Raw genomic sequence first — 17,034 nt, 5'->3', positions numbered from 1 at the left:
TCCAAATTATAAGTGAAAAGATGCAACAGTCAGACATTATTATGTTGTCAAGAACAAGCATAAGTTATTGTGGTTAAATTATGAGAGTCAGGTAGAAAAAAGAACACCAATACAAGATAGAGAAATATGAGGTCCTAAAAAAGAGAGCTGTCCTGTAATCCTTTGAACTGTTAAAACTAGAACAAGGGGTTTAATTGCTGGCTCTCTGTATCAGTTCCTAAAGTAACTTGGATCAAAGATAGTCGCAATCAGCAAACTCAGAGATAACCGAACAATGTACAGTGTGGTTCTGGGCAAAACAAAAGTTTCTGCAATCCAACTATCTTTGTACAAATCAACTCGAAATTGGTATCCTGTTGCCATATTTGAGCTTATGGGATTTTTGAATTGTTGTGGATTGAAAACGGCTGCATGACATTCTGTTCTTTGGTAATTTCAACGCAATTGTCAAATCGATTGGAAATAACGAATCCATCTAGCTGTTGTTTGTTGCAAACTGCTTTTGAACCACTTTGAACCATTTTGTTTTGCTATCATTTGAAGCGTTAAATATAATTTGAATCACTTTGAACCATTTTGTTTTGCTATAATTTGAAGCGTTAATGAATACCAAAGATTTCGCTCTTTTTTATATCAATGGACATAGAGATTGCTCATGAAATTTCCTCATATGTAAATTATTAAATAAATAAAAATAAAACAAATGCCATGTTATTTTTATATATCAAATTAACATAGCATTAATAACATTTCTATTAATATTGGCTACGAACAAGGTGTAGTATCTGTTCTGATACTACACTTCACCTTTTCTGTCCTCGGTCAGTGGAGGAGAAATCCTTCATGATTGGTCTAAAGTTAAATATGAATTAATATTGAAGAGTGTTGGAGGTCACAATCTTAAATATGAAAGGAAAAAAGGTAACATACGAGAAATATATGCACCCAGGTCAGCATCTTATGTGAGATGGTTACTTAATAGTATAACTAAGTAAATTTGTTTGTGTAGATTCTTCGAACTACTGTTCTCATCTTGAATGTCATTTTCACAACGTTTTGGTTGATGTAACCTCTTACCTTCTTAAGGTGTATTGTCAAACCCAGGAATGTTTCTGTCAAACTTGGGAATCTGGACGGAATTTTGGACGAAACCCTTTTACTTCATGAGGTTAGCAGGCTCTCTTTCCATCAGCCATGACTGGATAGAGGTCCTAAGTAATGTGCAAGTGTTTTTGGTCGCCCATACTGGGAATTGAATCTTCAACCTTCGGGAGAATATCACTTTTACAATTGATTTTTTTTCAGAGTACTCTAACCATTGTGCCTTCAATCCTTGCAAACAGTACTAGTACAAATTTTGGGAGCCTTAAACCTATTTTATTTCCAATTGTAAATATCACTATTTATTACTAATTATTACAGTGTGTGTATATATGTATATATATATATATATATATTAAAACACTATTAACAAGAAATTTCTAAACAACTGACCTCGTGTCAATGCATAGCATATTAGTATATGTTTTATATGGAGAGGGCATGGTTGCTACCATTTGAAAGGTTTTGAGAGAATCAGAAAATTTTGACTAAATCTAATAATTAAAAATGTAGGAAGTGGTGTTGAAGTTGTGTGGAAAAGATTTGTATAGGAAGTTTCTTTCTTGAGAGCTTAAGATTACTTTATAAAATACAAAAGAAGAGTTTTAGTTATTTATTTTTTGTAAACTATTAGACAAAAAAAGAAAATGGCGGAAGAAATGTTATGTGGACAAAAAGTGGATAAAATAAATCTTAATTTTTACGTTTTTTTTTTTTGTTTTTTTTTGTAGAAAGTAAACTCAAGTTCCAATGTTAAATGAAACCATGAAATTTCAGCAGTTTATATCTCGGTAAAATCTAACTAAAATTACTTTCTTCTCGTCTTGCAATTTGATAAATAAAATTTTTTTTATTTGCTTACAATCAAATTTCATAAAATATCAAATATTTTTAATTTTTTTATTTTTACTGTCTGATGCAGCAACCTACTTTTTTTTCTGTAAACATAAAGGGAAAGTAAAAAGACCAGAGAAATGCTATGCTGGTGGAAAGGGGGTTAACAAAATGTCCATTATTTTGTTTAATGTTTCTTCTGTATAAATTTATACTTTCATTATTAGTAGGACAAATTCATACGTTTATTAAAACGAGTAAACATTTAGATATAAAAAAAAAAATGAAATATCAGAAATAATTTTATTTCTCAGCAACACCTTGCAATGAACTATAGAAACATAAGTGTACACGCTCTGTCAAAAATGACCAAAATAATAAAAAAAACAAAGCTTCACCAGTGTTCGCACATACTATTTAGATATAGCATTAAAATATTACCCGTGAAATCATAGAATTATATCAGTAATTTAATTTTGCATGTAAATTATTTCTGATAAACTTTAAAAAAAAAAATGCATTTTTTTGTCTTTTTATTATAGAGTACAGGATTTCTTTAATTTATTTCAGGTGGTATAGTAAGTCTGAGGTGGTTGTCTGAATTGCTATTTGCTTTTTCACTTCCTCTCACCACTTGAAATGTTTTCATCCAGAGGGTTAGATACAAATAAATACACCTTGGTGTTTATTATAGTGGAGAATTATGAAATTTTACAAGCACTGGGAATCACCGTGGTCACAAGGAACCAAAAACAGCAATAATATATTTAAATTTTTTACAGACAAGTTAAATTTGAATATAAAAATGAAGTTTACAAAACCTGTACGATGCTTGAAGCCTATTTTAAAAACATAGTGCAGACAAGCACCACCTTATTGATACAATAGTGGCACCACCACCGGAAAGTGCTGCATATCTTTCGTTTTTTATAAGCAGAAATGAACCTAACTTTATTGTTAATAAAAAAATTACTTTTATTACAATTTAAAGCTTTCAAAATATTATCTACTACTGGGAAAAATTGAATAAAATAATTAAGATAAAATAACAATGAGTATGTGTGTGTGTGTGTGTAGGAGGATATTTAGTTCTCTCCAATTACAAGAACTGTGACACCACGGTTGGAAAGTGGGATTGAGAAGTTAGTGCCCCTGGGAAGGAGCACTTTGACCTGCAAAAAGTGCCTGGGCAGCCCTGTTAGCATTGCCCAGTAAGGGCACTTCAGGCTATTAGCGATAAATTAACCCCTCAGAGAGAGACGGCAAAGCCTGGGAGGGTAGACCTCCTAGAACTGCACAGAACCAGCATTGCATTGCAATTAGCAGGGATCAGGTTATTACAGGAATGGTCCCTAGCCGACTAATCATTGATGTTTACAAATTGTTAAAAAAAAAAAAAAAAAAAAAAAAAGAACTTATATTGAAAAAAAAAATGTTACTAGAAATAATAGCAAATAAATGAAATTATCAATACTTTGTTTTTATAAAAAGATTGGGAATGACTGCTGTGAAAGAAAAAAGTATTTAAAGATGGCATAGATGAACAATTCTAAAATTAAGAGAAGAGATTAAAATTATTTTTTCTGTGTATAAAAAAAATCATTGATTAAAAGTACATAAAGATGAACATGGATGGATGTTTCTAAAACTCTCAATGTGAAATCGTTTCTTTCCTGCAACCTCTTTCCCACAGAAGAGATGTTGTGCATCTGTTACTGTACTATCGTTATTTTCATGGCAAATACTCCTCTGAGCTCCAATCTATGGTTCCCTCTTGGCAAACTTTCACAAAAAAACACTCGACTAGCTACAACTACTATCAATTTTCCCCACTCTGTGTCTGTGCCTAATTCTAAACGAAGATTCAATGAACAAAGCTTCTTTCCTAGAACTGCCCGCATGTGGGGCACTGTTCCATTGGTTTGCTTCCTGGCCGATTACAATACGGTAGCCTTCAACTCCAATGTAAAGAAGTTCTTGGTGAGCCGTCCCCTTATATAATCAAAATTCTACCCAATTTACACCATTAACAACGACTACTACTACTTTACAATCAATAACCCTGATTCTCGAGTGACCTTCAGGCCTTAAGTGGTGACTCACTTGTTAAAAAAACCCCAAAAAACACTGGTTCTTCCAAAACTTGTCTCCCACTAAAAGAAATATTGGACCAGATAGAATATGTAATTAATGAAATTGATTGGAATTACATTTTTTCTGCAAAGAACACACTGAGACTTAAATACCACTGTATTTGAGAAATCGATATTGGAGTGTCTAAGTTGGAAAATCCAGTCAATTTTTTTCTTTAAATAAATGATAGCTGTTTCCTATATTTTCAATGAAATGTTCTACAAAATGCTAGGTAAAGCAGTGTTAAGGTAATCTGATAAAACCTGAAAATTAATAACTTTGATCAATTCATTGGAGATAGGCTATAGTAATTAAATTGATTTAAAATAGGAAGTAACGTTTCATTTTACACCCCGCCTGTATGTTTTTTCTGCCTTTTTACATTTATTGCTCTCAAGGGCAGGTAACCCATATATACTACGTGGCTAAATTTTCAGATTTAAATGAGCCTACTCTTTAAAGTAGGCAGCTGTAATATATACTTTAAAGCTTTGATCAACATATGTTTGCTGTTATAAAGTTTTACAGAAGGCATAAGTACTGTAAATTGAAATGTTTGTATTGAATGCTCAGATTCCAAACACAAAAAACAACAAAACAAGTATGCTTGATTAAATTTAATATATTGACTAAATGAAAATGTTTTAATTTTAAAGCAACGTTAATCTTGCTTCTGTTTTTATATAGATTCTAGTTGAAGTACCTGTCAAGTTTTTCATTGAAGTTTAAAAGAATTGTTTTTACACTTTAAATCATAATAAATAATTAGAAAAAAAAAAATTTTAATCATTAGAATAAAAATGGTTTATGATGATGCTTATGAAATAATTTGGACACTATAGCAAAAAAAAAAAAAAAATTGTCTAGTGCGAAATTCGAACCCTTTAAAAGGACATGAAATAATGGAACTGAAGGTGAAAATATCCACTTGGTCACTAATCAAAGGAAAATATTTTGATTTAACTAGTTTTTTTTTTCTGTCTGCTAACAAAAAAAAAAAAAAAAAATTAAACGGGGAGGAAAGGGAATCTTAAAAATGTCGAAACATGTTTGTTATTTTTACATACTCTGAATTTTTAATGAATTTGAAAAAGGTTCAAGAACTTCTGACATCGATAAAGATATCGGAATGAAGGAACTGATTTAAAATTTGTTGTTAGTTTGACTCTTAGATCAATTATTTATCTGTGATGCCGCAATACACATACAACATTGATTTTTTACTAGTGCTTATTTATTGCCATATGTTTTGTATTGTCTTAAAATATCACTCAAATAGAATTTATGGATCTTTCTCAATTAAAGATTAATGTTGCAAAAAATGACATTGTAATTTCTTTCTATTCATATTATTATTGATAACATTCTTTGTGTTAATCATTGCTCTTTATTTGAGTAGATACTCCTCCTGGCAATTACTTTGGCAAAGCAAAAATGAAAAACTAAGAAATACATTAATTGCCCGTTACAAGAGAATACCCAGAGGGCTTAAAAACTACTTTTGTAAGCGGTATAATATTTAGATGCAGTCATGTAAAAATAAGGTTATGATGAAAAATTTACATGTAAGGTTAAAATTAAATAGTGGAATTTTCCATTAGAAATAAAATCAGAGCTATCTTCTTTCCAGCTGTTACTTCATAGACAGAAAGTAGCTAGTGTGATGTGATAAACATGATGAACGAGCAGTTCAGATCTTGCTCTTTTCACTGCATGACGGTGGAGGTGAGATTTTGGATAGCTGTTCTCAGCTTATTATGAATGTGTGGAGATTTATAGGTGTTTACATGCATATTATTAAGAAAATATATAGTCTCAGACCGAAGTGAATTTATGCTGTTATTTTTTAAAATAAACATTTACAAGCATTATTAGTAAAAGGAAGATTTCTACAAAGAAAGGGCGAGGAAATGAATTATTACTGTATGTTGTCTACCATCAAGACTGCTGTTCGGATAATCATATAAATGACAAACAAGATTTCTCCTATTAAATTTTTGGGGTGCACTGGAATTCTCCCTATGCCAGACCTGGTCAAAGATCTTGGATATAACTAGTGCTAGTGTTCGAGCTTCTCCAATGTGCAGTATGTATGTGTGTGTGTGTGTGTGTGTGTATATATATATATATATATATATATATATATATATATATATATATATATATCCACAAGTGAATATCTGCGAAAGAAATTATCTTTCTCCCATGACATGATGAAATGACACAAGAATCAAAAAGTGAGATTTAGAATGCCACTGTTCTAAAAGAGCATTTTGGCTTGCAAAAAATGCCTCAGCAGCCCTGTCAGCATGTCCTAGTAGGTGTGCCCCAGATGATTAGCAATAAACTAACTCTTAAAAGGAGATGACAAAGCTCATGAGCTTGCACAGGACCAGAGACATGCCTCAGTTAACGGGAAATAAGCCATTTCAACAATGATCTAGACTTTGTTGGTTTTGGTGTTGAGCCCCCTTTCCCCCGGCTGATAGCAAGGGTTTTAAGATTATCTGCCAAGTTGACTTAGGCACTATTTTTCTAACTGGTTCTTTGTATCTTTTTTGGACACTGGAATTCTCCTTACATTAAACCAAGCATGTGTTATATCTTGTCCTTTTGAGGAGGGAATTAGATCACTCTCAAGGGCAGGTACCCAAAAACAACTGTGATTATTATTTTGATATCTATTATGTGAGTTTATTCTCTATGGACTCCGGAACGGATGGACCAATTTTTATTAAATTTCATACAAATGTACTGTTTGTATCTGGCGATGTTCTTAGATAAGTTTTGTATCGGAATGTCTCTGATAAGTATTGATAATTGAAAAAAAATGGATGAAAGAAGGGGATTTTGACCAAAGTTAACCAACTTGTACAGCCTAATATCACAAGTGCATTTGAGAAGCTTTATTACCACACAAGCAGAAAGGCCCAGCATATAAAATCAACAGAAGGTTCTTTGATATAACAGGGGCGCATCTAAAATGAATGTTTCTGTTTAAAGCACAGTCGGAGCATAATACTTGACTTTTGCATTTTAAACTTTAATTCAAGCCATTATATATAAAAAATAATTTCATAAAATCAACAGTAGGTTCTCTACAGTGCAATGTAGACTACAATGTATTGTGGACTAAGTCACTGTGGGAGGAGGCATGTGAAGTTTTCTCCCGGTGCACCAGGATGGATCCCCAATTTGATCGAAAAATGGGCAATTTCACTGATTTCAATGACATTAAAAATATAGGAAGGTGAAACATTCGTTGATCATCATTCAATCCCGGACAACGTTGAGTCTCCCTGCTAGTTTAAAATAAGCTTCTTATTTCGTAAACTTGGTATCTGCCATATTTACTTTTGAGCTTTGTTCAACATAAGTGTGCCGTTATGGATAGGTTGAAAGGTTAGTTTTGTGACTTAATATCTAAAAAAAAATATGTATAGCAGTCAAATGTTTGGCTTTTTACAAGTGTTGGTGAGAAAACATTTTAAGAAATGTTTAAAAATAACTGAAATGTTTTGAATGTTACCAAAAACATTTTTTAAATAAACCCACTTATGTTGACTTATTTACTTCCTTCAATATGAAGTGACTTAAATATATTTTCATGTTTGGTCAATGAGTATAACTTCATCTATTTCCTGTTTATAGTAATTAAAAATTGAAAAAAGAAAAAAAAAAGTTAATGGCTAATACTTTAGCTAATGGTTGACTGTACAATCAATAATGTGACTATTATTTGCAGAAGGGCATAAATGGAAACTAGTGTTTAAATTGAAAAACTAGTGTTGTATAGTAAAAATAAACTTATTCTGAAATGCATCATATGAATAGTTCCACATTTTATTTAATTATGATTGAAAAGAGGTTTTTAATCGTAATTTTTCCAAAATATTCAATTCATGGTAAAATTTTAAACCATTGCATAAAAATATTTCACATTGTAAACATTTTATTAACAGAAGTGAGTGTTTCAGAAAGATGAGAAATTTAAGTTTTTTTTTTTTTTTTCTAAATTCATACTTACAAATGAAATCAACCATAAAATACATCCTGTAGATATTCTAAGGGTAGACATAATAATAATAATCTATTTAATATTTTGCTCGTTCTTTCCTTACTTTTGCTTCAAAAAAGGACAAATTCACAAAATTTGGCTTTAAAAAAGCCAATCTGGCAACCCTGGACAAGAATATTTTTGATGCAGCCTTGTTTTCGAATATCATAATATATTATCTTTGTAATTGTGTGAGAAAGGAACTCGTAATTTTGACAAAGAAAAAGTCGACGAAACATTACATAAAAAAGAAATGGGAACATTCGAAAGTAACAAGGTAGAAAAGAACATTCTCCACCAAGAGTTGCTGGACTAAAGAAGTAAATTAAATATCGTCTCTTACAATGTGATTTTATTATTTGCATTGAACTATGTAGCACAATATTACTTCCAAAGTATTTATTAGTACTCATCTCATTTGTGTCAGTTCTTTATTTTTTTAAGTCAATGGACACTATTTTTATAGAAATGTTAAACTTATATTTGCATGTTTTTTTTTGTTGTTTTTTTTTATTAAAAATAAGCTATCCAGAAAAATATCAACTTTATTAAAACATTTTGATTAGATTTATTTCTCATTCTGTGGAATTTCCATAGATCCTGCTAGTATAATTATTAATGATAGTTATGGCTTTCTTTAATAATTTTCAAATACAAAAACATACAAATGTTAGCGGGAGTAGGGACTTATCTATAAGCTACTCTTCTGGCCCAACTTCCTTATTAGGTGAATTAATTAGTTTTCTTTTTCGTGTGAAATACCCATGAATTTCACTAAAAGTCCTGATAAGGTTTTAAAAACAAATGCAACATCATACTACACATCACATGAACATTGCAAATTAAATATGATACTATAAAACAGAATATATATGACCAATAAAAATTGTTTGGGCCTCCACCAGGATGTGATTACTTCTTGGGGCATAACGACTTGATAGAACTGAATGCCAGGTTCCTTTTTTTTTTTTTATTTTATTTTTTTTTTTTTTTGTGCATTTTAAAATCTATTAGAAAATGATTATCATAAGAAATTTTTTTTGTCCGATATCTTTTACTTAGTTTTTCATCAATAGTTTTGTAGGTACCTTCATTGTATAATAAAAATAACTGCATAGGTAAAATATCTATTTATGTATATTTTAAAATTACTTCTCAAAATAGATATCAAATACATCAACTCAACTGATTCAAGTTTTGACCTATTAAAAAAAAAATAAACATAGGTAAAATAGTTTCCTCATGTATTTTTCAATAATTTCAATTTTTCTATTTCTAAAAAAACAAGTAAGAAAAATGCTGGAATTTTGTTTTAAATTTTTAATTTAATATTAAATTAATAGTTTAGTTTTATCCAGAAATGTAGTAATCTGGATTAAGTGTTACACAGAAAAAAAAAAAAAAAAAGTGCCCATCACGCATCTTTAACGAGAAAAAAGTTTTCTATCCAAGTTCTTACATAAAATGTTTAACCCCCCCCCCCAATTTAACTATAGTTATATGAATTCGGAAATTGTCGAAAGTAAAATAAAATAAATTCTGAACATTTCTTAGAAATTATGTCTTAGTGGCCATTTTCATATATTTTTCTTTTTTTTTCTGTTTTAGTTTCCTGACATAATACCATAGATTTAAATAAAAAATAAAAAAAAGTGACAAACTAACATAAAAAAAGCACATTTTAAATAAAATGCGCTTTTTTCATTTAAGTTTAAGATAGATTAAACACCACAAACACTGAACAGGAATTTAAAAGGCTAAAATGCCACGAGTTAGCAGTGTTTCTATCAAAAGCAGAGTAGCCATAATAAATGACTGGATTTATAATATTGTCACTCAAGTTATTTTAAAATATTGCAAAAATAAACTAGTTGTATGAACTTCTGAAAAAAAAAAAACCCAAAAAACCAAAACACACAAAGCCAAACTAAATCGAATTTAGATACACGCCATACTATAATAGAAATGGCAAATATTAATTGAATTCATTAGGAAAGATGTATTCAAAAATATAATTTGGCAACCTTCTTCTGGTGAGCTAATGCTATTTATTACAACTTTGCTCCTTTGTTTCGCCATATATACAAAAAGAAAAATTATACAAATATCTAAAATAAAATAATTTTTAAAACTTATGTGTAGACTTTTTATTAACTAACAGCGGGCGCTCAGACTTGCCCGGTCGTAAAATATGCTTAATATATTTGAATTTATGCCGATTTCGTATTTATTATTGCAGGGTCAATTCGCTATTGAATATTATATTGTACCTAATATATAAGTGATTTCAAAAGTTAAAAACAAATGAATTTAGTGCCATTAGCTAGAATCGAAACCAAAACATTTAGCGAACCAGCCGTGTTCTCTTCCGTTTGAGCTATTGTGAGATAGATAAGATTTAAGATTAAACATCTTGAAGAAATAAATTGAATTTGCGCATACACACAAGTAATGAAAATATGTCGGCAAGTTAAAATGAACATTTTCGTATTTCACCTTGCCAACATATTTCTGTACGCGTTATTCATCCATCCAAACAAAGATTTTACTTTTGTTATTTACAATGTTATGTGATCAGTAGTTGAAGAGTTTATTGGTTAAATATTTTCACACATGCACACATCTAATACATTTACTGTTTTATTTACATAGATCGGGGAAAAAATGCTAATATGGCAGCTTAATGGATCCCCTTGATAATCCCAAGTTATTCAGTGCAGTTTTGATCTTTTTCCGTTTTGTACAAAAAATAATTTAAAAAAACAAAACAAAACAAAAAAAAACATGCAATTTAAATAAAATGAACAGATCAAAATAAACAAATATGAATAGAATAAAACTTCTGCTTTAAAAAAATAAAATAAATAAAAACTCAGCTTGTTGAAATTATAGGGTTTAGTTAGAAACAAACAATACATTTTCAATCCATTGTATTTCAATGTTGTAATTTCATGAAATATAATTGAGTAAATAACCAATTGCATCAACTTTTCTATGTCTTTTATATTCTAGATTTTATGTGTTTATGATTTTTTATGGTGTAACTGCAGAATGACGATTTAAAACCTACACAAGGCTCAAATATAAAACAATTTTTTAAAGGTCTATTTAAAAAAATTTATGTAATGATAATATTCAAATATGACTGTTACAGTATACACACACCATTTAGTAATTCCCGGGCCTGACATATAAATTGTGACACTAATAAAAATAATTCACATGATTTTTTATAAATTACTAACCTTCAAATGGCATGTGCCCCAATTTGAGCTCAAACAAATTATTAGTTTACAAATTAAGTGAAGCTGCTGTTGTAAATTTTCAAAACCATGGAAAAATCTGAATTTTGTGTGTTCATAAAACGTCGCCTTCTGATGGAGAAAAATATTGTTCAATCAAAACAATTACTTTATAAGTGTTATTTAGGTTCTGCTAGGATTTGTTTTACTTTTGTTCACTCCAAGCAAGGCATTACTACTGAGGCATAAGGAGATACTGAGATAAACGCTAGATTTTTAAGCAGGAAACCCGAATTGGGCAGCATATTACATTTAATTTTAAATGTGACCATCCAGTTTGGGCACCATTCTATTACAAAATGGATGTAATTTTCCTTCTAAAGATTCAGCTATTGTCTTGAATGCGTGGGATGACCTGAATCTTTGAGTCTCATGAAGAAACCTAGGATGGTGTTATAAAATGGCAATCAATTCTAGTGCTCTATTTTTAATTTTAATGAAGCTTTAAAAGCTAATTTTGACAAGAAATGTCTTTGACCTTCTTTTTAACCTTTTCTGACCTTCAGCGTTGATCGCTATTAACTTTACATAAATAAAGACAGGCACTTTATTTTGTAAATGATGTATTGTCAATCTTCATTAATTTTGTTCGGTTTCTTATATTTTTATTTTTGTTGCTTTAGTAAAAAAAAGTAGGGTTAAAATTTGTCACAAATCTAGTATTGATTTTTAATTTGAAATTTTAATAAAATGTAAAAGTAATTTAAAATATGTAAAAAAAAAAAATAAATAAAATAAAAAAGTTTTACTTTTTGGAGACTAAAATTAGCCTAGTTATATAAATCTAACTGGATTTTTTTTTTTTTTTACAGCTTGCATAATTCTGTAAATTTTGTAAGTGTATTTTAGATAGTTTCAGAGTTTTAGCTGGACAAGCACACACACAAAATCTGACGTTTTTTATAAATGTTTAATTTATATATTTTTTTGAAATTTTATTTTGAGATTGGAAATTTTGCGGTCATTCAAATTAGACTGCTTTTGCTTCATGTTCATGAAACAAAACTAAATCTTGGAATGAAGAATTTGACAAGAATCTCAATTCGGAAACTGTTTATCGCTCTCATATATATATATATATATATATATATATATATATATATATATATATATAAAGGGAAAAGTGTGTGTGTTGCAAAAACTTTCGACACATGACGGATCCTCACAAGATCGGTGTCGTTTTCAAGCTCAATCCTTCGGACGACAAATATAGAAAAATTGGCTAAAAACATTCATTTCCTTTACCCTCACCCATTAGGCAGTTTTGTATAAGGAGGGAGTCGTTTTTTTCGCCGATATTTTAGCAAGTATTTGTCACCGTTGGATTGACTGTTTAATTTCAATGCTCTCAATTTCTGGTTGCACAATGGAGACATCGGCCAAGACGTTAGGTTTTTTTTTCTTTCTTTTTTTTTTTTCTCCTTCGCGTTACGGGTTCGAGCCTGCCTGCCTGCCTGCCTACTACCACTATTTTTTTATTTTATTTTAATCTCTTCCAAACTGTCTGCTGTTGTTTTGATCCCCCCCCCTCTCCCTACAGGGACCCCGCTACTACCACTTTTTTTTTTTAACATCTTTTTCCACCCCGGCTGCCTACTGTTGTTTTGATTCACCCCTCCCCGGCTACACCACCTTACCACACCAGGGCAACGCCGGGTACCCCTACTAGTTATGAATAAAATGACACGTTAAAGTTTGATTATGAAAACAAACTGTTTTTCTAATTTTGAAACTATTTTATAGGGGTGTTTTGCATAATTGACTTGTAGAAGGTGGAATGATAAAGTTGTCGCCCTAAAGAAAACAACACTACACCTTATTTTAAAACTTTTATTGAAAAAAAAATCAATTCACGTAACTTGATTATGTAGTAAAGCTGATATCTAATCAATGTAGCTGTATTCAGCCTCAATCACCATTTTGATACAACTCTGAAATTGGGAGCATGCTTTTTTCACAAGTTCCGGTGGGAGCTTGGCGAATACTAGGTGGATGGTGGCGATCAAGCTGAATTTGCTGTTGTAGGAGGTCATGTTGGTGATGTTCTCTATGTATGACCAAATGAAGTAATCTAGTGGGTTCAAGTCAGGGGAGTGAGAGAAAGGTACAAGTCGTAGCACTCCTTCTGAAGCCAAGCCTCGGTCTCTTTGGACTTGTTGAGTCCTGCTGCCACATCCAGGGTCTGCCAGTGGTCACCTGATTGTACCAGGGGATCACCACACTCTTCAGCACATCTAGGTACACTTTGATGTTTACTTTCAAGTTGACTTCAAAGATGTGAGTTGGCATGATGTGGCCCTCACTTGAAACCACGCTAAAGATCATAATCATGGCCAGAACCTTTGTTTTCGTCACTCTGGGCACTTCCCTATTTGTGGCAATCCAGCAATGCATTTTGAGGGTGCTGGCAGTGGCCCTGTTTTCATAACTTGGATTGGTAGAAAGCATGATTTGTACAGCGGTGTATCTTTGATTTCACTTGTTGAATATAGTGTCACTTTCAGACATAATAAAAGGCTTCCATTGCTCTTGGGATTTGTACGCAACTGACCAACTAGATAATCTGCAAAAAAAAAAGAAAAAATAGAAAAAAAAAGAAACCAGGTTTTGATAAAATCGTCTTTTCTAAGGCGACAATTTTATCGTTCCAACCTGTACTGTCAAATAATTGTAGACGTTTAGAAAACTGTTAGTGCATATGAATGAATACATACTAGAAATTAATTTTTACATATGCTGGTATAAATCTAAATTTTCATATTTAGTATAGATTTTGAAATTCGACATCGTTGACCTTTTAAACTTGGTTGGATATGTTTTTCCGTGTATTTTTTTGGGGTTTTTTTTTTTTGTTTTTTGATGGATGCTTTCTCTTTTAAATTATATTGTCAGCCATTTCTTTTAATAAAAAATCATTTTTTTCCATCTTTAATCTATTTTTTCTTTTCATTTAGGCTTCAAGAAAAGCTACCATATTTGGATATTTATTTGTATCACCAGATTTGGACTTTTCTAATCCTTTAGATAAAGCCAAGGTAAGTTATTTCCAATGTTCATATATTTGATCATATGTGAAATGAAGTTTATTTTGAGATCTAAGGGATGTAAGTGACCTAATGCTTATCAAAATAGATTATTGATTCAGCAAGGAGTTCAAATTTAGTCAAATATAGTTTGTTCACTTGCCCATTAATATCATTTGGAAATGTATTAACACCCATTTCACTCCAGACATGTGCATACTAGTTTGCCTTCAATAACATCGCATAATGATTAGATGCATGTGCGTATTCTATGTAATGTTAGAATAGGGGAAATTTCAACTTAAGGTTAGAATTATGTTGTGAAATTTTCCTTAAGAAATTGAGTGAGAACTAAGTGTTGTGGCAGTTACGTCACAGACAGGGAGTTATTAGTGTGATGTGATGAATGAGCAGTTCAAATTTCATTCTTTTCACTTAATCTGCAGAGAGAGAGAGAGAGAGAGAGAGAGAGAGAGTAATCTGAGTTTTGGATAGCTGCTCCTTTTCTCTTTATGTATACGGTCATAAAAATAAAACCCTAAAGAGCTTGTACAAACCAAAGTGATGTTCTTTTTTTAATAATGAGATGTAAGTAAAAAGATGTCTACAATAAGAGAGGAGAGGAAATGGCTTGCTGCTGTGTGTAATTTACCAATGAGATGTATGCTATCTACACAATGAACTGCTAACTGGATAATCTGTGTGGATCGAAAAAGTGCAATAACAGATGTTTTGCTTTGACAAAAATAAACAAAAATAAATGATGTTGTAAAATAGATTAACTGAATTATTTTCAGATTATGTTCATCGTTTTGTAAAAAAAAATATTGTGAAAGATATGAACCAGAGACTTCATTCCAGCAAAGAAAAGCAAATCATGTTGCATTCTCTACAGAACCTTTTTCATAGAAAGTGTTGCTATTTTTTTTTTTATATAACATAGCATGTATGGCGCACATGTGAGAAAATCAGCAGCAGCCATAAGATAGCTGACTAGCAAAAAAATTAGCAGCAGCAACTGTCTTAGTGCATATGCAAATTAAGCAAGTATGCACACGCTGACATTATGGGAAGGAGGAGAAAAAAGGACAGTATGTGCAGTGAGAGAGAAAATATGCTGCATGGTTGAAAAAGCAGAAAGGCAGGCAACGAAATAGACACGTGCATGAAAGTCTTGACAAATATGTTCAACGCGTGGGTGACATTTTGAAACACAGTGAAGTGCGTTGTCGGAAATTACTGATTAAGTGCTTTTTGTATTCACCAAAAACAAAAAAATGCGGAGTCATATTTTTATATCCCCCCTTGTTTGTTTACTCCTGCGACGGTACCGGACAATGTGTGGGTCTAAGTGGTTGAAATGTAACAACACAGTAAAGTGTAACAGCCACGTTACATTTTTCTATGTTGTTTTCATCTGAACTTGGACTTTTATAATCCCTTAGATAAGTAATTTCAGAGGTTAGTGCATCTAACATGAACAGAATTTACAAGAACTTTCTGCCAGTGGAACACATTGCCACAAGGTAGCTTCCCTGGAGGCTACAATATGGTCCTCTTCAAATCTAATGTCAAGGAACATTTATTAAAAAAAAAAAAAAAAAAAAATCATTAACCAGCTTCACCTTGATACATGGTGACTCATCAGTAGGGCTCTGACAACAGCATATTCTTTTCATTGTTTTTGACTCTCGAGTATATATCAGATGCAGTTATACACAGTTAATCAACCGAAAACCACATCACTCTTTATAAAAGCATATAAGATATCAACGGATACACACTGGAGAGTCAAAGCAATGAAAAGAATATGCTTGTCCTAGCCCTACTCATCAGTAATAAGTGTTCAATGAATTTGTTGCAACGTTAGTACGTTGGTTACTTTTTGATTTTGTTTTTCTTTCAAACCTTTCGGTATGAAATAGTATTTGTCATAAATAGGAAGGATATATATAATTTTTAAAATGTAAATATCCACTGACACGTGTTTCGTCGTCCATGACTCATCAGAATGGCTGAATACAGCGAGATTCGAAATCGGGACCCCACGGTAATAAGCCAAAGCCCCCCACCACTGACCCATCTGGCCAACTGTCTGGATATATCGTGATTTACTTGAATGTTGCCTGCCTTGGTTTTAGCGATATGTTTTGAATGAATTCAATTATTTACGAAAGCGCATTTTTACCTAAATGCGAGCTGGGAACAATTTTCCCTTTTAACCAACCTGGCACCCCCACATGGGGAGTGGTATATATTATTTTTAAAATATATATATATATATAGAGAGGGGTGTTTTCAAAGAAAGATGTACACATTTGTTAACTGGCCTATTTTTTGTGCCAAGTAGCCATGCTAGTGTTCACTATGGAAATCACCTGTTACCATTTCTTGAATTTTGCAGTACTTCTACAGATTAGCTTAACCGTATTGCACATCTTTTTTGCGTTATTCATTCTATTCACATCTTGTCTCAAACATATGGGTCATATTCTTCAAGGGATTCGGAGCATTAAAGGATTAATGGCTTTCAATTATCATTCTGTCTCAAATTTCACATTCGGTAAATCTGGAACAGATCTTA

At 31.4% G+C, this 17,034-nt stretch overlaps 1 protein-coding gene across 8 annotated transcripts in view; it reads left to right on the top strand.

The window, feature by feature from the left end:
• The window catches only part of LOC145297575 (uncharacterized), a 362,397-nt gene that overhangs the window by 93,625 nt on the left and 251,738 nt on the right, over window positions 1–17,034 (top strand). For all 8 annotated transcript variants that reach the window (XM_080143592.1, XM_080143600.1, XM_080143597.1 and 5 more), the window contains exon 2: window positions 14,382–14,462. In XM_080143592.1, the coding sequence (XP_079999718.1) occupies window positions 14,382–14,462 (81 nt within the window). The remainder of the gene's footprint in view (window positions 1–14,381; window positions 14,463–17,034) is intronic.

This window comes from Euprymna scolopes, chromosome 18 (genome assembly GCF_053919585.1).
Source record: "Euprymna scolopes isolate OS-2025 chromosome 18, ASM5391958v1, whole genome shotgun sequence".
NCBI lineage: Eukaryota > Metazoa > Mollusca > Cephalopoda > Sepiida > Sepiolidae > Euprymna > Euprymna scolopes.
Note: the sequence above shows the minus strand (reverse complement) of the source record. Positions and strands in the feature narration are given on the sequence as shown.